General features: G+C 42.5%; 1 protein-coding gene across 3 annotated transcripts in view; it reads left to right on the forward strand.

Moving 5' to 3' along the window:
• The first annotated feature begins 1,686 nt into the window (after nt 1-1,686).
• LOC124002943 (SRSF protein kinase 1-like) overlaps nt 1,687-22,984 on the forward strand; it is a 72,029-nt gene continuing 50,731 nt past the window's right edge. Inside the window, exons 1-2 of one of the 3 annotated variants that reach the window (XM_046310798.1) lie at nt 1,687-1,809; nt 2,619-2,673. In XM_046310798.1, the coding sequence (XP_046166754.1) occupies nt 1,797-1,809; nt 2,619-2,673 (68 nt within the window). In that variant the 5' untranslated portion in view covers nt 1,687-1,796. Of the gene's footprint in view, nt 1,810-2,618; nt 2,674-11,546; nt 11,707-22,984 lie in introns of those variants that run through there. The other 2 variants (XM_046310800.1, XM_046310797.1) reach the window with 2 other exon arrangements.

Genomic DNA, 22,984 nt, shown 5'->3' on the forward strand with positions numbered 1-22,984 from the left:
CCACCGCCACCATGGAGCCAGCTGTTCACAACGATGACATCAGCAAACCGCTCGCCCACACGACGACATTCACGTGGTCTGCGGGTGAAAGGCCGGCTGGACGTACTGCCAAATTCTCAAGAATTATGTTGGAGGTGGCTTACGGTAGAGAAATTAACAATAAATTATCTGTCAACAGCTCTGGTGGACATTCCTGAAGTCAGCTTGCCAATTGCACCCTCCCTCAAAACTTGAGACATCTGTGGCATTGTGTTGCGTGACAAAACTGCACATTTTAGAGTGACAATTTATTGTCCCCAGCACAAGGTGCACCTGTGTAATGATCATGCTGTTTAATCAGCAGGTAGATGGATTCCTTTGGTAAAGGAGGAAATGCTCACTAACAAGGATATAAGCCAATTTCTATACGAAATGTGAGAGAAATAATATTTTTGTGCATGTGGAAAAATGTCTGTGATGTTTTATTTCAGCTCATGAAACATGGGACCAACACTACATGTTGCATTTATATTTTATTTCAGTGTATTTGCAGCAGGCACTGCCAAATTTGTGGGCCCTTCTGACTATAGGCTATACAATGTAAAACAATCAACAGCTTTTTTTAAAAGAAGCTTACTTTAGGGGCCTTTTTAATGTGGCATAAACACAACCATTCATGATGTGTTCATCTGATTGTCAAACAATCACTTAATAACAAAGGCGCTCCTGCAGGCTACCCGCACATGGCCACTCACAAAATAATTTCAGCATCCTGATCCCAACAGAGCACTTGTGCATCCGCAATTTGATTAATGGAAAGACACATTGTAATGACATTATGCGATTGTCTCCACTTGTAGCCGGAATTGATGCATCCACTGTCCACGCGCGCCTCGTTCTCGGCCACTGATCTTGCCTTTTGCTGGAGCATCTCCACCACTCATCTCCTGAAACCGCAACACAATTTGTAGCATATACCACCCGGTTTCCAGACAATTGATAAATGTTTCATGCGGCTGACATAAATAATGGTATAATAGCCTATAGTTTATTAGTAATGTTGCATTGATTGTGATAGGCTCACGTTTTACCGGTACCGCGTATCCCCAGGATTTTTTTTGACGGGATGCCGTACCTGACCGTACTAACTTACTTTCACCCCTGGTATAAAGATGAAACTAGCTGAAGCAAGTCACTTACGATTCCCCAAATGGCAGTTCCTAGTCATTGTTAGCGACAACGACATGTTCCCCCTCCCCTGACATATATAGTAGGAAAGTAACACTTTTACCTCAGATGAATAGGGGAAACTTGTACTGATCTGTGTGTGTGCATACTGGTACCACTAGGTGCAGCTACAAGACTGGTGTTGGACAGGTTTGCACTTGACAGTGCATCATCCAACCTGCATGCCACGAAGGCGTGTGGAAAATGTACAGAATAGATCAAATGCATGACAAACTTCTGTTACAAATAAAGTAGACCTAGACTTGGCCTACAGTAGGCCACATCTGGTTGATTAACGATGATCGATTTTTGGGGCAAGTGAACCAATACTACGGTTTATTCAGGTAATAAGATTCGATATGATCATAAAGCAATAGGATCCCTAAACACATGTATTTTCTAATAGGATATATTTGACATAAATTATTATTTTTGTTTTTTGTTTTTTGTTTTTGTCTACCAAGGGCCAAGGACAAGACGTGGGCGTGGTCAATAGTGAAAGTTAGTAGAACTTTTCCTTGTGAAAGTGCGCCTGCGCAGACTGCTACACTAAAAACCTACCGCTGAACTCCAGCCGCCTCGCTTACAGCATGGAAAGGAAAGGTAACCTGCCCAAAGAATAGGGATGCTAAATGAATAGTATCAGGGAATTCGCACAGTAATACGCCAGCATACTGAGACTGTTGATTTTGGACATATGACTGTTATTAAAGGTGTTGTCATTTTTTGCTAAACTGAACAATAGCGAACCACGCGTTGTAGCTGGCTAGCCACCACATGCTAACTAAAATGAGCTGTAAAAGCTAGCTAGCATTGCTAATTTGCACAGCGCTTGAGCGGGGGGGTTAAGGACACCGCTGGCGCTTAAACAGACTAGCAAAAAAAAACACTAAAACTAACCACTGCTTTAACCAAACCCTTACTCAGATTGTATAACTACATTCTGGAAATAAATATCGGTTTGGGCGTCAGACTGGTGTTTTCAGCATGAGTCCAAATCAACGTCGACCATCTCAGTTGGCTTCATCCTGATTTCTGACGTTTATAAACAGATTATTAAACTCGTTTGTGTAATTTGAATAAACAAAACCCACCTGTTAACTATAACTAGTTATATTTTGTAGCTAGCTAAGTCTGTCAATTTTTTTTTAGCAACTGTCGTTATCGCTAACGATAGTTATCAGTATATGTGATACTTTTTTAGTTACCTCCATACTTGTAATTTATGCAACCACTTTGTATCCCTGGTTTTCGCTATGCAAAAAGTCTAACTGGTGTTTTGGCTATAGCCTGCGATCAATATTATATGTAACTAACTAGCTCGATATACCGCCTGCTAGCTAACTAATATTTTCATGAAAGTGAGGATTCTCCTGAATTAAATGGTATTTTGTCATCTATCCCCGTGACAGTTCTTGCACTGCAGGCGAGGAAGAAAAGGACAAAGACTAAGAAACCCGGCAAAAAGTGAGTACCTAGCTGGTAACTTTTGTTGTTTTGCCATATGAACTGTCGAGTGCTTCTCTCCCTTATGAAAAAAAACATTGCAGTCAAGAGTGCAGTATACCTGCAGTTATTCTCCAATTACTGCGTTCAAAATACCACAGTCTACTGCAATTTCAAAACATTAATATTTTTTTTTGTAAAGGCTGTGCATAACTGATTTGAAAGTGTAGGGTCAGCTGGGCAGCACGCGGGCAGTCATGCACTGCCATGACAGTCCAGACATGGAACTGGTGAACATTAGATAAAGCAATAATTTATGTACACTATATTTCTGTATAGCATTTTGACATCTGCTGATGTAAAATGGGAATTATAAATATGTTTGATTTATGACTATATATACTTTTTTATATGTAAAAGTATGTAGACTCTCCTTCAAATTAGTAGATTTGGCTATTTCAGCCTCAACCGTTGTTGAAAGTTCTATATAATCAAACATACAGCCATGCAATCTTCACAGACAAACATTGGTAGTAGAATGGCCTTACTGAAGAGCTCAGAGATTTTCAACGTCATAGGATGCCAGCTTTCCAACAAGTACGTTCGCCAAATGTCTGAGCAGCTAGAGCTGCCCAGGTCAACTGTAATTGCTGTTATTGTGAACTGGACACGTCTAGGAGCAATAACGGCTCAGCCGCAAAGTGGTATGCCACAAGCACACAGAATGGCTCCGCCAAGTGCTGAAGTTTGTAAAAATGGTCTGCCCTCTATTGCAACACTCACTACCAAGTTGCTTCCAGAGATGGTATGGAACGTCAGCACAATAACAGTTTTTTTGGGAGCTTCATGAAATGGGTTTCCATTGCCGAGCAGCCGCACACAAGCCTAAGATCACCATGCGCAATGCCAAGCGTCAGCTGGAGTGGTGGAAAGCTGTTGGTGGTGTAAAGCTTGCCGCCATTGGACTCTGGAGCAGTGGAAACCTGTTCTTTTGAATGATGAATCACTCTTCGTCTGACAGCATATTCTAGATGATTCTGTGCTTCCAACTTTGTGGCAACAGTTTAGTAGGGAAGGCCCTTTCCTCTGTCAGCACGACAATTCCCTCATGCACAAAGCAAGGGCCGTGTAGAAATTGTTTGTCTATCAGTGTGGAAGAAATTGACTGGCTTGCACAGAGCCCTGACCTCAACCCCGTTGAACACCTTTGGGATGAATTGGAACGTCGACTGCGAGCCAAGACTGATCGCCCAACATATTTTTAATTCCCATTTTACATCAGCAGATGTCAAAGTGCTATACAGAAATATAGTGTACATAAATTATTGCTTTATCTAATGTTCACCAGTTCCATGTCTTAACATCAGTGCCCAATCTCACTAATGCTCTTGTGGCTGAATGGAAGCAAGTCCCCCGCAGCAATATTCCAACATCTAGTGGAACGCCTTCCATAGACATAATTCAAATGTAAAAGTATGCTTTATAGAGGTTAAAATCTGGTTAGTGTTCACCATTTTGTTAGCTCCATCTTGCAGAGCTCTGGCAAACTTAGGCTCCAAATTTCCACCCTGTTAGGATTGTGCACCAACAGGTTTGGAAATGCATCAACTAAATTAAGTTGTTGTTTTTCTGAAACTCAAATGTCTTTTTTTCTCTCATAAATATACAGTACCAGTCAAAAGTTTGGACTCACCTACTCATTCAAGGGCTTTTCTTTATTTGGACTATTTTCTACATTGTAGAATAGTGAAGACATCGAAACTATGAAATAACACATATGGAATCATGTAGTAACCAAAAGTGTTAAAACAAATCTAAATATATTTTATATTTGAGATTCTTCAAAGTAGCCACCCTTTGCCTTGATGACAGCTTTGCATGCTCTTGCCATTCTCTCAATCAGCTTCACGAGGAATCAAATCAAATTTATTTATATAGCCCTTCGTACATCAGCTGATATCTCAAAGTGCTGTACAGAAACCCAGCCTAAAACCCCAAACAGCAAGCAATGCAGGTGTAGAAACATGGTGGCTAGGAAAAACTCCCTAGAAAGGCCAAAACCTAGGAAGAAACCTAGAGAGGAACCAGGCTATGTGGGGTGGCCAGTCCTCTTCTGGCTGTGCCGGGTGGAGATTATAACAGAACATGGCCAAGATGTTCAAATGTTCATAAATGACCAGCATGGTCGAATAATAATAAGGCAGAACAGTTGAAACTGGAGCAGCAGCACGGCCAGGTAGACTGGGGACAGCAAGGAGTCATCATGTCAGGTAGTCCTGGGGCACGGTCCTAGGGCTCAGGTCCTCCGAGAGAGGGAGAGAAAGAGAGAAGGAGAGAATTAGAGAACGCACACTTAGATTCACACAGGACACCGAATAGGACAGGAGAAGTACTCCAGATATAACAAACTGACCCTAGCCCCCCGACACATGAACTAGGAATGCTTTTCCAACAGTCTTGAACAGTTTTACTGACAGTTGTAGCTGCTTTGTATGATGTATTATTGTCTATACCTTCTTGATCTTTGTGCTGTTGACTTTGCCCAATATTTGTACCATATTTTTGAGTTGCTACTAGAGTTTGACCGATCAAGATTTTTCAACAACGATACCGATTATTGGAGGACCAAAAAAAGCCGATACCTATTAATCGGCATATTTTTATATGTTTTGTAATAATGATTACAACAATACTGAATGAACACTTTTATTTTAACTTAATACATAAATATAAATCAATTTAGTCTCAAATAAATAATGAAACGTGTTTAAATAATGCAAAAACACAGTGTTGGAGAAGTACAAGTGCAATATGTGTCATGTAAAAAAAGATAACGTTTAACCTCTCTAGGGATCTGGCCAACAGCCAGTGAGATTGCAGAGCGCCAAATTAAATTACAGAAATACTCATTATAAAAATTCAGAAAACAAAACATATTTTACATAGGTTTAAAGATGAACTTCTTGTTAAACCAACCACAGTGTCATATTTATAAAATGCTCTTTTGGCGAAACTCAGAAATAGAGAAAATGAATCCCTTTGATGATCTTCATATGGTGGCAATCAGAAGACATTCATTTACTCAATAAATGTTCCTTTTGTTCGATGAATTCTCTTTATATCGAAAAACCTCCGTTTTGTTTGTTTTGCTATTTTAACAGTTATGGAAACTCTAGAGTGTTTTCTATCCAAATCTACCAGTTATATGCATATCATATCTTCTGGGCCTGAGTAGCAGGCCGTTTCATTTGGGCATGCTTTTCATCCAAAATTCCGAATGCTGCCCCCTACCCAAGAGAGGTTAAGTTCCTTGCTTAGAACATGAGAAAATATGAAAGCTGGTGATTCCTTTTAACATGAGTCTTCAATAATCCCAGTTAAGAAGTTTTAGGTTGTACTTATTATAGGACTTTATCTCTGTACCATTTGTATTTCATATATATTTGACTTTTGGATGTTCTTATAGGCAATATAGTATTGCCAGCCTAATCTCGGGAGTTGATGGGCTTGAAGTCCAACAGCGCTGCTTCAAGCATTGCTTAGAGCTGCTGGCAAATGTAGGAGAGTGCTGTTTGAATGAATGCTACAAGCCTGCTTCTGCATACCACCGCTCAGTCAGACTGCTCTATCAAATCATAGACTTAATTATAATATAATAAACACAAAGAAATACGAGCCTTAGGTCATTTAATATGGTCAAATCCGGAAACTATCATTTCGAAAACAAGACGTTTATTCTTTCAGTGAAATACGGAAACGTTCCGTATTTTATCTAACGGGTGGCATCCATCAGTCTAAATATTGCTGTTACATTGCACAATCTTCAATGTTCTGTCATAATTATGTACAATTCTGGCAAATTAATTACATTTTTTGTTAGGAAGAAATGGTCTTCACACAGTTCGCAACGAGCCAGGCGCCCCAAACTGCTGCATGTACCCTGACTCTGCTTGCACAGAACGCAAGAGAAGTGACCATTTCCCTAGTTAATATTGCCTGCTAACATGAATTTCTTTTAACTTAATATGCAGGTTAAAAAATATACTTGTGTATTGATTGTACGAAAGGCATGGATGTTTATGGTTGGGTACACATTGATGCAACGATGGTGATTTTTTTTTTTTGCGAATACGCTTGTTATATCATCACCTGTTTGGTGAGGTAGGCTGTGATGTGATGATAAATTAACAGGCACCGCAGTTAACTAGTGATTATGTTAAGATTGATTGTTTTTTTCTAAGATAAGTTTAATGCTTGATAGCAACTTACCTTGGCTCCTTGCTACTCAAATGTCCGGAGAAATGATGATAGCTCCGACAGATAACGTCAGATAACAAGCAATAAACATGACTAAATATACATGTTCTACATATATTTACAAAGATACACTTCTTCTTAATGCAACCGCTGTATTACATTTATTTTTAACGTTACAGACATCGTTCACTGGGCTATACTATGAGTCGGCGCTCAGATATTAGCAGTATGTCTCCTCTACGTTTGGAGTCCACAGAAACCCAAAATAACCTCACAAATATTCCCTTACCTTTGATGTTCTTCGATCAGAAGACGTAGAAGGAGTCATACTTACCCAATACATCGTTTGGTTTCATGTTGTGTGTCTCTGTATTAGCATATGCTAACAGCTTCAGCTGAAATGCACCCAAAATGACTTCTGGTCCCGCACTCTTGCGCATCAAAACTTCAAATGTACATATTATATGTCGACTAAACTGGTCAAACTATGTGCAGAATCGAGCTTTATGATGTTTTTAACATGTAAAACAATGATCAGCGCGAACAGACAAACCGCCTTCAATTGGTGTTTCTTGGAAAAGAATGTGCCCCAAATCGGCCGCGCGCAATAGAGTGCATGTATTTGAGAGTGACCCGAACATTTTCGCCCGCCAAACGACGAGGGCTCGCGAGATTCTCACAATGAACGCGCCATTTGAAAGCAGGCATCGCGCTGAACACATACATACTGTTCCCAGATCGGTAGCTGCCTGGTTAAGAATCTCAAATATAAAATATATTTAGATTTCACTTTCTTTGGTTACTACATGATTCCATATGTGTTATTTCATATTTTTGACTTCTTCACTTTTATTCTACAATGTAGAAAATAGTAAAAATAAAGAAACCGTTAAATTTTTATTTTTTATTTTTTTATTTTACCTTTATTTAACCAGGCAAGTCGGTTAAGAACACATTCTTATTTTCAATGACGGCCTAGGAACAGTGGGTTAACTGCCTGTTCAGGGGCAGAACGACAGATTTGTACCTTGTCAGCTCGGGGGTTTGAACTCGCAACCTTCCGGTTACTAGTCCAACGCTCTAACCACTAGGCTACGCTGCCACCCCTGAATGAGTAGTTGTTATAAAAATTTTGACCAGTTGTGTGTGTATGTATGTGATATATACCTCGGGTGGTAGTAGATACGTCACCAGTCCTGAGTGCTGCTGTTACTGATCATTAATGAATATATTTAAACGACCGTTGACATTGTTCCTGATGACAGTGGTGTTCCTATGACGATATCATTCTTATCACTGAATACCTCCTGTGTCTGGAGGGAACTTCTGGCTGCAATCACTACAGGGTAAACGGCAAAGAGCCTTTTCATTAGAGACACATCTGTCTTCAGCCTGTCCCCATTGTGCCCCCCCCTCCACCATACATACACCAGTGTTTTCATTAGTGTCGGCTAATCAGCTGCTTACACATTTTTTTTTAGCCAGCTACATTTTCCACTTCGTATTTAGAGAGTGAGGAAAAATTGGTCAAATGGAAACCTGGAAAAACAAAACCATCAATTTATTTTTAGAATGTGGGCTATTTACTTCATTTTTCTGTTTTAATAAAATGCATAATTTGAAGAACAAAGATTGTGGCATTTCATATCTTGCAGTAAAAGTGTAAATAAGACTATAAGACCCTTGAGTCTAAGCCAGGGGAGGGGGTTTCTACTAAGATAACATATGGAATTGTTTTAAGATAAATGGTCCTTGGTATGACTATTTGATCTGGAGTTTTATGATCCCCCTTAAGGTATAAAACAATTATTTGATGAAACATTGATTTTGACCTTAATGCTTCTAGCCCATAAACGCATTGAAAAACGGCATCATACATGGATAAACGGACTGCCCCCCCCCAAAAAAAAATCTAAATGAAGTTTGTCTGTCCGATATCTGAGATGTATAAGAAAGATCAGAAAACCATTTCCTCAAATGTATTTAACCTCCTATTCTAAGCACTGAATGTGTTTAACTGGTACCCAGCTACCTCCAGACTAGTCTTGTGAGGCTTGTGGGTGTCCTAGAACAAAACAACCGACATCTACACGTCTGTGTGAGACTCTCCACATTAGTGTGTGTAGCCCAAACTGTTTGTACGGTACTAATAGCGGATCGGATGTACTGACTTCAGACTAGTCCCGTGACGCTGATGGGTCATAATAGTTTCTAGGCCAAACCGTTTGGACGCTACAGACATTTTGTTCGTGATCTCTCACGGTCTGACCAACTTCGCTTTAGCTCTGTCACCTTTCACCTCAGATGTGCAAGGGGAACATTGGCGGATGTAGCTTAAACTGGCAGATGTGGATTTACTATTATTATGCTAATTAGATTTCTGAGGGGCTACGGAAATAGACACTCTCTAGGGGTTCATCTCAAGAGAAGACAAGTTAAGTGTTTTAATGTTATCTTAGTTAGAAAATAGCCTATGGTTGATGGGTTGAAGATCTTTGGTGCATGTTAATTCCACTGAAACTAAATGATCTGAATGGCATAATTCTTTTTGGGAAACACCACCATGATCATCTAGACGTAGACAATATCCAAAATAACCAACGCACTGAATTCATACATTTTCAGTCATTTTTAAATTCAAAAGTCATGTCTTTCTACACAATACCACAAAAATGTTCTAATCTGGGAGGTGAACTCAGTGTTGTACTTTTCAGATGGAGTCGAGGCATTAGAATGTACCAGAGGCCACAAAAATAGAGCTTATAGGGCATAAACACATGACGAACCAGTGGGGCCTGGCTGGCTACTCTATGTACACCTCTAGCCTCTGAGATTCAGGGAGACTGCTTGAATCTACAGCTCACACATACTCAACTGCTCTGGTGTTTTGGGTTCTGAGGGAGATAGCAGTGCTCATAGGGCCTGAAGGTCTGTGGAGCTGTAGGGTTGTGTTGTATGTAGAGGACTGACCGACCGACAGAGATAGATGGTGTGTTGTCTTCGGGCATCATTAGAGGTCATGGAGCGTCGCCCCTTGGAGTTTTGTGGTCCCAGAGAGGCTTGGATTAGTTTCAGGATGCGTGTGAAGTTGATTGGGGATGGGGTTTGCTCTCTAAAAGTGTGTGTGTGTGCTTCCCATTGGCTCCTTCATCCCCTGTAACTATACCCCAGGTCGTTGATGTACATGAGAATGTGCTCTCAGTCAACTTACTTGGTAAAATGAGGGTTAAATAAAAAAGTGTCTAGGTTGGCTGCTGCTCTCCAAACGGCTGAGCCCCGGTCTTCAGAGGACTCTGTTACGTAAGGCTGCCGAAGTGAGAACACTATGGTACACACACACCAATCTTTGTAACTGGTGCCTAGGGTCTTGGTAGCTTCAGTATGAAGAGGGACTGCGCGTCTGCCTAGTCTGTTTGGCTGTCTTTTTGGGATACTGCAGATCTCACTGTCTCTCACACTGCGCGCACACACACACACACACCTACTTTGCTTTAGGGGCTCAGGGGGAAACGCACGCTGCCTTCCGTCCTCAGGCTTTGTCTGGTTGTCCTAAGATGGTCTACACAACACAACTTAAACTGTCTCTATGTTCCCATCTTCTACCCATCTCTTCACATCTTACCTCACCCTCTCTCCCTTTGCCTCTTACCTCGCCCTCTCTCCCTTCGCCTCTTACCTCGCCCTCTCTCCCTTCGCCTCTTACCTCGCCCTCTCTCCCTTCGCCTCTTACCTCGCCCTCTCTCCCTTTGCCTCTTACCTCGCCCTCTCTCCCTTCGCCTCTTACCTCGCCCTCTCTCCCTTTGCCTCTTACCTCGCCCTCTCTCCCTTCGCCTCTTACCTCGCCCTCTCTCCCTTTGCCTCTTACCTCGCCCTCTCTCCCTTCGCCTCTTACCTCGCCCTCCCCCTTTGCCTCTTACCTCGCCCTCTCTCCCTTCGCCTCTTACCTCGCCCTCTCTCCCTTCGCCTCTTACCTCGCCCTCTCTCCCTTCGCCTCTTACCTCGCCCTCTCTCCCTTCGCCTCTTACCTCACCCTCTCTCCCTTTGCCTCTTACCTCGCCCTCTCTCCCTTCGCCTCTTACCTCGCCCTCTCCCCCTTTGCCTCTTACCTCGCCCTCCCCCTTTGCCTCTTACCTCGCCCTCCCCCTTTGCCTCTTACCTCGCCCTCCCCTTTGCCTCTTACCTCGCCCTCTCTCCCTTTGCCTCTTACCTCGCCCTCCCCCTTTGCCTCTTACCTCGCCCTCCCCCTTTGCCTCTTACCTCGCCCTCCCCCTTTGCCTCTTACCTCGCCCTCTCTCCCTTTGCCTCTTACCTCGCCCCTCCCCCTTTGCCTCTTACCTCGCCCTCTCCCCCTTTGCCTCTTACCTCGCCCTCCCCTTTGCCTCTTACCTCGCCCCCTCTCTCCCTTTGCCTCTTACCTTGCCACCCCCTCTCATTCACTCTTCTCTCATTTCTCACAACTTGCCTCTCTTTCCCCCCTCCCATTGGTCTGTCTGAGTCCTGCTCGCTTCCCTCCCTCCCTCCTCACCCTCCCCTCCCTTTCTCTCTCGTCCTCTCTCAACCCCCCCTACCTCAGTAGCTCAGTAATATTAGCTGTGCAGGCAGCGCAGTGTGTTCAGTTCTGGTGTGGTACAGAGAAGAGGAGAGCCGGAGAGGGGAGCGGCGTGGTGAGCGAGCCCCAGATTAGAGCACCGTTCCTTGGTTAGCCTGGCCGAGAGTCCCCTGGGCCATGTGGCTCCTTGACTGGATCGTCTCTCTCAATACCACCGTGGTCAAGCTGGCCACCGGCCTGAGGTGCAAGTGAGTGGCAGATTTGACTGTTTTCATTAAGTAAGACTTGATTATCCCATCCCTCTCGTTCTCAATTGCTCAGTTTTCAGGAAGCGTGCAATTGGCATGCTGAATGCAGGAATGTGCATCAGAGCTGTTGCCTGATAATTGAATGTTAATTCCTCTACCATAAGCCGCCTTCAACTAGAGGTTGACCGATTAATCGGAATGGCCGATTAATTAGGGCCGATTTCAAGTTTTCATAACAATCGGTAATCGGCATTTTTGGACACCGATCATGGCCAATTGCACTCCGCGAGGAGACTGTGGCAGGCTGACTACCTGTTATGCGAGTGCAGCAAGGAGCAAAGGTAAGGTGCTAGCTAGCATTAAACATATCTTATAAAAAAACAATCTTAACATAATCACTAGTTAACTACACATGGTTGATGATATTACTTGTATAACTAGCTTGTCCTGCGTTGCTCATAATCGATGCGGTGCCTGTTAATTTATCATTGAATCAAAGCCCACCTTGCCAAACGGGGGATTTAACAAGCGCATTCGCCAAAAAAGCACTGTCGTTGCACCAATGTTTACCTAAACATAAACATCAACGCCTTTCTTAAAATAAATACACAAGTATATATTTTTAAACCTGCATATTTAGTTAATATTGCCTGTTAACATGAATTTATTTTAATTAGAGAAATTGTGTCACTTCTCTTGTGTTCTGTGCAACAGAGTCAGGCTATATGCAGCAGTTTGGGCCACCTGGCTCGTTGCGAACTGTGTCAAGACCATTTCTTCCTAACAAAGACGGCCAACTTCCCCAAACTGGGGAAGGGAATATCCCTGAGCAGACAAGGTAAAAATCTGTCGTTCTGCCCCTGAACAAGGCAGTTAACCCACTGTTCCTAGGCCGTCATTGTTAATAAGAATTTGTTCTTAACTGACTTGCCTAGTTAAATAAATAAGTAGCTGAGATGCTGGTGAGAAGGGCCCGATCACGTGACAGGCATTTGATAATAAGAATTGCGATATCTGAGAGAGCTATGTGATTAAGAGGTGCTTCAGAGCGCGGCGATTGGCAGCCAGACAAGGGGGATGCCGCCGGGAAATTCGAGGCCTGGTGAGAATATTATCAAGTGCTTGTCAAATTGTTAATGAGCGACTGATGGAAGTGTGTACCGCCTGCACAGGGAACGAAGCAGAGCTCATGTCTTTCATGCAACTTTTTTCAATTTCTCATTAGTTGCATCATGCAGCCTCAGAATGTATTAGACATCTAAACATATAGCCCAACTTTTGTATCTCAGTTGGTAGAGCATGGCGCTTGTAACGCCAGGGTAGTGGGTTCGATCCCCGGGACCACCCATACGTAGAATGTATGCACACATGGCTGTAAGTCGCTTTGGATAAAAGCGTCTGCTAAATGGCATATATATTATATATATATATAAAGTTGCATAAATAACTCTAAATTAACTTCTTGACGCACCCATCCCTTTAGCGGGGTCATTTTCATCAACACCCGCTGAATTGCAGCGTGCCAAATTCAATTACTAAAAAGTGCAATATAGCAAACACAGTTTAGCTTGTTGTTAATCCACCTGGCGTGTCAGATTTCAATAAGGCTTTTCGGCGAAAGCATAACAAGCGTTTATGTAAGAACATCTCTCAGTAGACAAAATATTACAAACACTAGCAGCCAAGTAGATTGGTCACGAAAGTCAGAAAAGCAATAGATTAAATCGCTTACCTTTTAATCTTCGGGTGTTTGCACTCACGAGACTCCCAGTTACACAATAAATGTTCCCTTTGTTCCATAAAGTTTTTTTTTTATATCCAAAATACCTCCATTTGTTTGGCGCGTTATGTTCAGAAATCCACAGGCTCGAGCGGTCACGACATCGCAGACGAAAATTCCAAATAGTATCCGTAACGTCCACAGAAACATGTCAAACGTTATTTATAATCAATCCTCAGGTTGTTTTTAAAATATATAATCGATATTATATCAACCGGAACTGTCGCTTTTTCAATAGGAGAGACGGAGACAATGGCTGCCCCACTATCCCCTGGCGCGATATCTTTCTTGCTCATTTTTCAAAATAAAAGCCTGAAACTATGTCTAAAGAGTGTTGACACCTTGAGGAAGCCATAGGAAAAGGAATCTGGTTGATATCACTTTAAATGGAGGCAAGGCATCCAATGGAAAAGAGAGCTTTCAGGAAAAACAGCACTTCCGGGTTAAATGTAAATGATTTTCCTCAGGTTTTCGCCTGCAATATCAGTTCTGTTATACTCACAGACAATATTTTTGATAGTTTTGTAAAGTGTAGAGTGTTTTCTATCCTAATCTGACAATTATATGCATATTCTAGTTTCTGGGCCTGAGAAATAGGCAGTTAAAAAAAAATACAAAATCCTGCCCCCTACACTCAAGAAGTTAAGCATATAAGGACCTGTTTCTTCGTTAACCAATCCACACAGAATAGTTTCATGTGCACACTCCCTCGGAAATCGTTTGGAGAAAATATCCAACACGTTGAAAAATCTCTGGTTCTGCCCTTGAGCAAGGCAGTTAACCCCAACAACAACAACAGCTCCCCGACGCCCATTGTGGGAAGAGCAGTGGTAGCAGCCACCCACACTCCTCGGATTCAGTGGGGGTTTGTCCGAAAGCTTAACTCAGGTTTCTGTTGGACCTTGTGTGCAACTGAGGATAAAAAAGTGCCTTATTTGCATCAGTAATTTTTTTGCTGGCAGATTGGAGAACGGTTGCTGGGCAGAGGTGACTCATGAATGACCTGGGCATGGTATTTCTTTTCCACCGAAAATAGCATTGCATTGAGAAAACCATACAACTCTGCTAAAGTCATGTATGCTTTGGATTGGACCAAACAAATAACACTGAAAAGCTCTCAATGTCTCTATGAACTATTGTCCAGTCCACTTATTTGTCAGATTTTAGTCACACAGATAATTTAGTCTCGTTTTCTTCACCCAAAATGAATAGTCATTTTAGTTTAGTTATAGTTATTTCTTGGTCTATTTAGTCAGTTACCGTCGTCGTAAATTGCAGCTGAAAAATATGTTCGTCGACCAAATGAACACTGGACACATTTTAAAAAACGTTTAGTAAATACTTAACGCTTATTTTTTCTTTAAAACTGCATTGTTTGTTAAGGGCTTGTAAGTAAGCATTTTCACTGTAACTATTCGGCGCACGTGACCAATGCATTTGGATTTGATGTGTGGGCATGGATGTGGGTACACAGCCGCCGTGGCCCCCACCCCCCACTGTGGCCCCCACCCCCATCTAAGTTGCCCATCACTGCTCTAGTCTTTCCCTGCCTTCCAATGCTGACCATTGTCCCACAGATTTAGAATGGGAAGACCAGTCAGTTCCAGTTGTTATCCAGGGCAATGGACTGTGTGTTACTGCAGTGTTTTTCTAACACACTGTAATTCTCTGCTGCATTTCCCTCCTCTCTCTTGTCTCTCAATCCCCCCCCTTATCTCTCTTCCCTTTCCCTCTTGGCCTCTTTCTCATATGATCTCTTTCCCCCCCTAACTTTCTATCTTCCCCTTTCTCTCTCTCTTTCTGCATAGCTGCTGCTCCTGCTCATTATATAACCCATTTCTTTCTGCTGTGTGTGTGTGTGTGTGTGTGTGTGTGTGTGTGTGTGTGTGTGTGTGTGTGTGTGTGTGTGTGTGTGTGTGTGTGTGTGTGTGTGTGTGTGTGTGTGTGTGTGTGTGTGTGTGTGTGTGTGTGTGTGTGTGTGTGTGTGTTGGACTGCAGAGAGCGAGCTAGTGTAACCAAGCCCCAGGCAGTGAGAGGGAGTTTGTTAGGACATGAGGAGAAAGGGTGGTAGGGGGTGGAGTGAGGAAGGAGCACTGCAGATAGAAGGCTACTGTTGTCTGACTGTCTCGCTGAATGACTGGCTGGCTGGCTCACTGGCCGACTGGCTCACTGGCTCACTGGCCGACTGGCTCGCTGGCCGACTGTCTCGCTGGCTCACTGGCCGGCTGTCTCGCTGGCTCACTGGCCGACTGTTTCACTGTCTGGCTGGCTGTCTCGCTGACCGACTGGCTCGCTGGCTCACTGGCCGACTGTCTCGCTGGCCGACTGTTTCACTGTCTGGCTGGCTGTCTCGCTGACCAACTGTCTCGCTGGCTCACTGGCCGACTGTCTCGCTGGCCGACTGTTTCACTGTCTGGCTGGCTGTCTCGCTGACCAACTGTCTCGCTGGCTCACTGGCCGACTGTCTCGCTGGCTCACTGGCCGACTGTCTCGCTGGCTCACTGGCCGACTGTCTCGCTGGCTCACTGACCAACTGTCTCGCTGGCTCACTGACCAACTGTCTCGCTGGCTCACTGACCAACTGGCTCACTGGCCGACTGTTTCGTTGTCTCCGGGCTAGCTGACTGGCTGTCTTCGGGCTGGGTGGCTGGCTGGTTGTCTCGCTGGCTGGCTGACTGGCGGGCTCGCTGGCCGGCTCACTGGCTGGCTCACTGACTGAGTGACTGACTAGCTGTCTTATTGACTGACTGATAGGCCTCCTCTTGGTCTAGCTGGTGAGTCACATTCTCGTGTTTTCTCTGCCAGAAGTCAAGCTTATTCAGTCAGAATCCTCAGAACATTTAGAATTTCTGTTGAGGTGTTTGTTTTAGGACTTCTCAGGGCTCACGATGCACAGGGGGATCTAGATGTCATGTTTGTTGACCTGACAAGTTGTTTTATGTGAAATGTTATATCTCAGGTGGTTTAACTCCGCCAGGTAGCGGAGCCAACACATCCAGCTACAGCTATTGCCCTGCTCTGCTTTTTCCCGCGTTGCTGTTTCTCTGTGCTGCATCGGCATAGCAAGACTTTGGTAGAATACCAGCTTTTAATGTTGTTAGCATATATCCAGTGGTTTGAATAGCTGGTAGCTAGCCTAGCTCTAACACCTCCAGCTATTACCCTGCTGTTTGTCTCTCTGCTGTTTGTCTCAGCGTGGAGCTCAGCTGTTGAGGCATTGATTCCTCTGGCATTTAGGTGGTGGGGGTGTACACTTGACATTTCACAATCACTTTTAACCACAGTCTGGAGGGAATAATACAGCCACAACATTCTGTATGTATGTGTGCATCCCAAATGACTCTCCTATATAGTGCACTACTACTACTATATACTATATAGTGCACTACTACTACTATATAGTGCACTACTAAAAGTAGTGCACTATATAGGGTGCCATTTGGGACATAGAATACATGATATCTATTTAGCCACTAATGGAAGAAATTAATACCTGATTAATGGCTGATTGGGCCTAGTTGTTGATAAAGCACTGATGGCGTGGCCTAAATTGGGACTGCTCTTAATGAGTGTTAATTGGATGTTTTAGTCTGACCGAAGAGTGATTTGTCAAGTAGGGCTTGGCCGCAATGCCGCTTCTGAATAATCCATTTTCTAAATCAGTTTTGAGTCAGGAGTGGCGTTAACGCAGAATTCTGCTTTCTTTAACTTCTTCTGGGGGATGCTTGAGTCCCACTTGGCCAAAAACCAGGGAAAATGCAGCGCGGCAAATACAAATAAATTGATATAAAAATCTAACTTATTAAACTTATTAAAACTTATAAAAATTTAACTCATTAAATCACACTTTTAAGATACTCAATTAAAGCTACACTCGTGAATCCAGCCAACATGTCAGATTTTCAAAAGGCTTTTCGGCGAAAGCATAAGAAGCTATTATCTGATGATAGCACAACAGTAAACAAAAAGGGTAACCTATTTCAACTGCAGGCGCTACACAAAACGCAGAAATAAAATATAAAACATGCCTTACTTTGACAAGCTTCTTTTGTTGGCACTCCAATATGTCCCATAAACATCACAATTGGTCCTTTTGTTAGATTAATTCCGTCCATATATATCCAAAATGTCCATTTATTTGACGCGTTTGATCCAGAAAAAAACAGCTTCCAAAATGCGTAACGTCACTAAAAAATATTTCAAAAGTTGCCTATAAACTTTGCCAAAATATTTCAAACTACTTTTGTAATACAACTTTAGGTATTTTTTAAACGTTAATAATCGAACACATTGAAGACTGGTCTATCTGTTTTCAATAGAGGACGAGAGGAAACTAACACTACTTTTCAAGTCTTTGCCAACTCTCAAAAGCGTTAACCTTTTCTAGGATGGCCCTACTTCTTCATTGCACAAAGGAATAACCTCAACCAAATTCCAAAGACTGGTGACATCCAGTGGAAGCGGTAGGAACTGAAAACAAGTTCCTAAGAAATATTGTTTGCCAATGAGACCTCAGTGAACAGACAGAGACCTAAAAAAAGAAATAACGGTTAGTCCTCTGGGTTTTGCCTGCTACATTAGTTCTGCTATACTCACAGACATGATTCAAACCGTTTTAGAAACTTCAGTGTTTTCTATCTATTTCTATAATATGCATATCTTATATTCTTGGCATGAGTAGCAGGAAGTTGAAATTGGGCATGCTATTTATCCAAAAGTGAAAATGCTGCCCCCTATACCTTAAGAAGTTAACCTTTGACTATTGGATGTTCTTATAGGCACTTTAGTATTGCCAGTGTAACAGTATAGCTTCCGTCCCTCTCCTCGCAGCGTTACCCATGCAGAGCAAGGGGAACAACCACTCCGAGTCTCAGAGCGAGTGACGTTTGAAACGCTATTGGCACGCACCCCGCTAACTAGCTAGCCATTTCACATCGGTTACACCAACACACCACACACTATAGTATTGCCAGCCTAATCTCGGGAGTTGATAGGCTTGAAGTCATAAACAGCGCAATGCTCGACGCACAACAAAGAGCTGCTGGCAAAACGCACAAAAGTGCTGTTTGAATGAATGCTTACGAGCCTGCTGCTGTCTACCACCGCTCAGTCAGACTGCTCTATCAAATCATAGACTTAGTTATAACAAATAAATACGATCCTTAGGTCATTAATATGGTCGAATCCGGAAACTATCATCTCGAAAACAAGACGTTTATTCTTTCACTGAAATACGGAACCGTTCCGTATTTTATCTAATGGGTGGCATCCATCAGTCTAAATATTGCTGTTACATTGCACAACCTTCAATGTTATGTCATAATTACGTACAATTCTGCCAAATTAGGCGGCACAAACTATTGCATATACACCGACTCTGCGTGCAATGAACGCAAGAGAAGTGACACAATTTCACCTGGTTAATTTTGCCTGCTAAACTGGATTTATTTTAGTTGAATATGCAGGTTTAAAAATATATACTTCTGTGTATTGATTTTAAGAAAGGCATTGATGTTTATGGTTAGGTACACATTGGAGCAACGATACGCACTGCATCGATTATATGCAACGCAGGACACACTAGATAACTACACATGGTTGATGATATTACTAGTTTAACTAGTGATTATGATTGATTGATTGTTTTTTATAAGATAAGTTTAATGCTAGTTAGCAACTTACCTTGGCTTACTGTATTCGCGTAACAGGCAGTCTCCTCGTGGAGTGCAATGAGAGGCAGGTGGTTAGAGCGTCGGACTAGTTAACTGAACTACTAGTTAACTGTAAGGTTGCAAGATTGAATCCCCCGAGCTGACAAGGTGAACATCTGTCGTTCTGCCCCTGAACGAAGCAGTTAACCCACCGTTCCTAGGCCGTCATTGAAAATAAGAATGTGTTCTTAACTGACTTGCCTAGTTAAATAAAGTTTAAATAAATGTGTGGGGGAAAAAATTGGCCAAATCAGTGTCCAAAAATACAGATTTCCGATTGTCATAACCTGAAATCGGCCCTAATTAATCGGCCATTCCGATTAATCTGTCGACCTCTAGTATAGAGTACAGTATACACACATGAGATGAGAAATGTAGACAGAGCCTTACGGTTGTGGGCGGAGCAGTTGCTGTATCAGGCGGTGATACAGCCTGACAGGATGCTCTCGATTGTGCATCTGTAAAAGTTTGAGTGTTTTTAGTGACAAGCCTAATTTCCTCAGCCTCCTGAGGTTGAAGAGGCGCTGTTGTGCCGCCTTCACCACGCTGTCTGTGTGGGTGGACCATTTCAGTTTGTCCGTGATGTCTACGCCAAGGAACTTAACTTTCCACCTTCTCCACTACTGTCCCGTCGCTGTGGATAGGGGGGTGCTCCCTCTGCTGTTTCCTGAAGTCCACGATCATCTCCTTTGTTTTGTTGACGTTGAGTGTGAGGGCTGAGAATGCATCCTTGTGGGGCCCCAGGGTGGAGATGTTGTTTCCTACCCTCACCACCTGGGGGCGGCCCGTCAAAGTCCAGGACCCAGTTGCACAGGGAGGGATTCGTGCTCGAGCTTAATGACGAGTTTGGAGGGTACTATGGCGTTAAATGCTGAGCTGTAGTCAAAGAACAACATTCTTACATAGGTATTGCTCTTGTCCAGATGGGTTAGGGCAGTGTGATATTGATTGCGTCGTCTGTGGACCTATTAGGGCGGTAAGCAAATTGGAGTGGGTCTAGGGTGTCAGGTAGGGTGCTGATATGATCCTGCATCACATCCGACAGTGATTGGGAGTCCCATAGTACGGCGCACAATTGGCCCAGCATTGTCAGGCCGTCATTGTAAATAAGAATTTGTTCTTAACTGACTTGCCTAGTTTAAAGGTTACACACCACACTGACCAAAACGTTATTTTGTTGTCATTTACATATTTCCCCATTACCAGTAAAACATCATCAAAACCTTTTTCTTTCACTTACTTGCTGTGCTGTTTCGTTGTTCATTTGTTCAGTCGTTTTATTCTCAACCAGGACTTCTATTGAACCCTGTTTGGGTCTTTGCGTGTCAAAGAAGATACACGTCAAATAACACATCTGTTTCAGTAGTTCTAGTTAGCTAGCTAACTACATAGCTAGGTGTCATGGAAAATAACCCTCATTTATAAGATAGTTCTTATTTGATTAATGGTCGGACTCATCTATGTGAAGCTAGCCACAATAAGGATTAGCCACAATAGTGGACTTTGCGGTTAGCCTCCAAAATAAAAGTATGGCTTAATTCTACTATTTGTATTAATTTGCATTTCTGTCAATAAAATATGTCATTGACAGTAATGCAAATGAATAAAAATATTAGAATTTTATGTCATACTTTTACTTTGAAGGCAAAAAGCAAATTCCGCTAGTGCCTAATCCTTATTGTGGCTAGCTTCACAACATATAACCCGGTGCAGTCAAGCCTCACTAGCCAGATGAAGCTACCTGGCTGCTTATAATGTTAGCTTTGGGCAACAGGGTTATGTTGCTGACTAGCTATTTATTTTCATGAACTGAAGTTCAATTTCAATAGGCGAACAACAAATAGCTATACTTACTCACAAGAATTCCTAAATCATTGTTAAGAATAATGAAAATGACTGCAGGTTCTGCTGGTCATTGTTTTCAGGCTGGTTGTATTGGTGCTAAAGCTAGCTACCCCAGAAGTTGCGGTTGAACAAATGATGCTTTATTACCAACGCGGTATTGTAAACACATCGTTTGTGGCCGGTGTTTTGCTTGTTTGCAGATTTTATTTTTTTGTACAACTTTGACAGTGCGACAGTATCTTTTTTTGACACACAAAGACCCAAACAGCGTTCCATAGTGTGCATGTCGTGAAGCTGATAGCAGTGACGCTATTACTGTGTAACTCCGGTAGGGCAACACCTGAAAAATAGCTCACTTGGTAGTGTGGTACCGGTGCTCGACCAGTCGGCGAAAGCCAACATCTCCCACAACAGAGAATGGTTTATTTTCAAGGGCAGTGAATTCCATTATCTTGGCTTTAATGGATTTTGCCTTTGAGTTGTCCTGCTGAAATGTTGTTAATGTTTTAAATGACTGCTTGACTTGCTCGACCCACCCAGCAGACATTGTGGGCTAGTTTAGGAATGCTGTGCTGCAGGTTTAGAGGAAAATTTTCCGTGGCGTCATTACGTCGTGTACCTACGGTATTTAGGTATGCACGTCAGCTTTGACATCGGTTTTGCACATCGGGGCGTTAAAACTAGACATTGGCCGATGCCAATGTTGGCATTTTTAGCTAATATCGCCCGAAATCTATATGTTCACCAATATATTGTGCATCACTACTTATATTATGAAATATTTTTAGTAGTCTGATCTGTGGCATCGGACTCATTGCTTTTTAAATGATTTTTTTTCAAACGTAGTCCAGCTAGGACTACTGGTTGAATGAATTTGGGATCTATCGTCCGACTACTGTACCAGGGTCTGTTTGGAATAGGCAATAGAATAGGGAAACTTTTCCACTATGGTGGATAATAGATTGACAGGCTAGTGATTTTTCTGTAAGTTACTCATCATGTTGCCTGTTGAAAAGTAAATGTGGACAGTCATTCTAACATCTTCAAAGTGGCTATCAGAATTTGCTAAGAACGAGCGCACATCATTGCATCCTCGACTTGCATGTTCTGTTAATTTTAATGAATTACCATAATATAAATATGGTTTCTGTCATTCTGAGCACTGTGGGTGGACTGTGGGTGGACTCCTTAAGAGTCCACCCACAGCATATGGGTCTGATACATTTCTCAAATGCCGGTTATTTTAAAATGCTGCATTTCAAATGTCTGGCGCCTCATTTTCCTAACAGAACCAAATTACTGTGCTCCCATACTCAAGACATTCACTTAAAAGAATTGGGGAAAAAAAATTGACAATACTACGTTTTGTCAATATAACCGTAGCCAGTATACACTACCTCAGAATGGTCAGAATTCATCTAAGATAACTCAAGAAATCTAATTAATTTTGATATTTTGGCCAAAGAGTTCTTAATCGTGCAATTTTACTGTTTGGTGCAATACGAGTCGTCTCTTGTTGAATGACAATACTTTGAGGAATCCCTTACTGTTGACCAATCACCGATAAAGGGGCGTAGGCTTCGGCTCCAGAAAATGTGTTCCCAAACAGCCAATTAAATCCCTCACCGAAGTCCAAAATGAGGAATAACATCAATGTCATAATATATGCACAAACTCTACCAAACTGTTTCGGCTGGGAAGCATGCGGACACCTTTAGGGGCAAAGTGTTGGGTTTTAGATTCCGCCCTTGACTGCTGTAGATAGAACTTCATTGCTCCCTAGTGGACATTACGCAATATGACCATATTCTGCATTGTGAATTCACGTGGAATACTAATAAATTGTTCTTATTGGAAAACTTATTTTTAAGCATTAAGAAAATGGTTCCATTCGTCTCATCCCTACTGAGTAATATATGAATTCACTCACAGTACGACAAGA

The sequence above is a fragment of the Oncorhynchus gorbuscha genome, linkage group LG18 (assembly GCF_021184085.1).
Source record: "Oncorhynchus gorbuscha isolate QuinsamMale2020 ecotype Even-year linkage group LG18, OgorEven_v1.0, whole genome shotgun sequence".
NCBI classification, from domain to species: domain Eukaryota; kingdom Metazoa; phylum Chordata; class Actinopteri; order Salmoniformes; family Salmonidae; genus Oncorhynchus; species Oncorhynchus gorbuscha.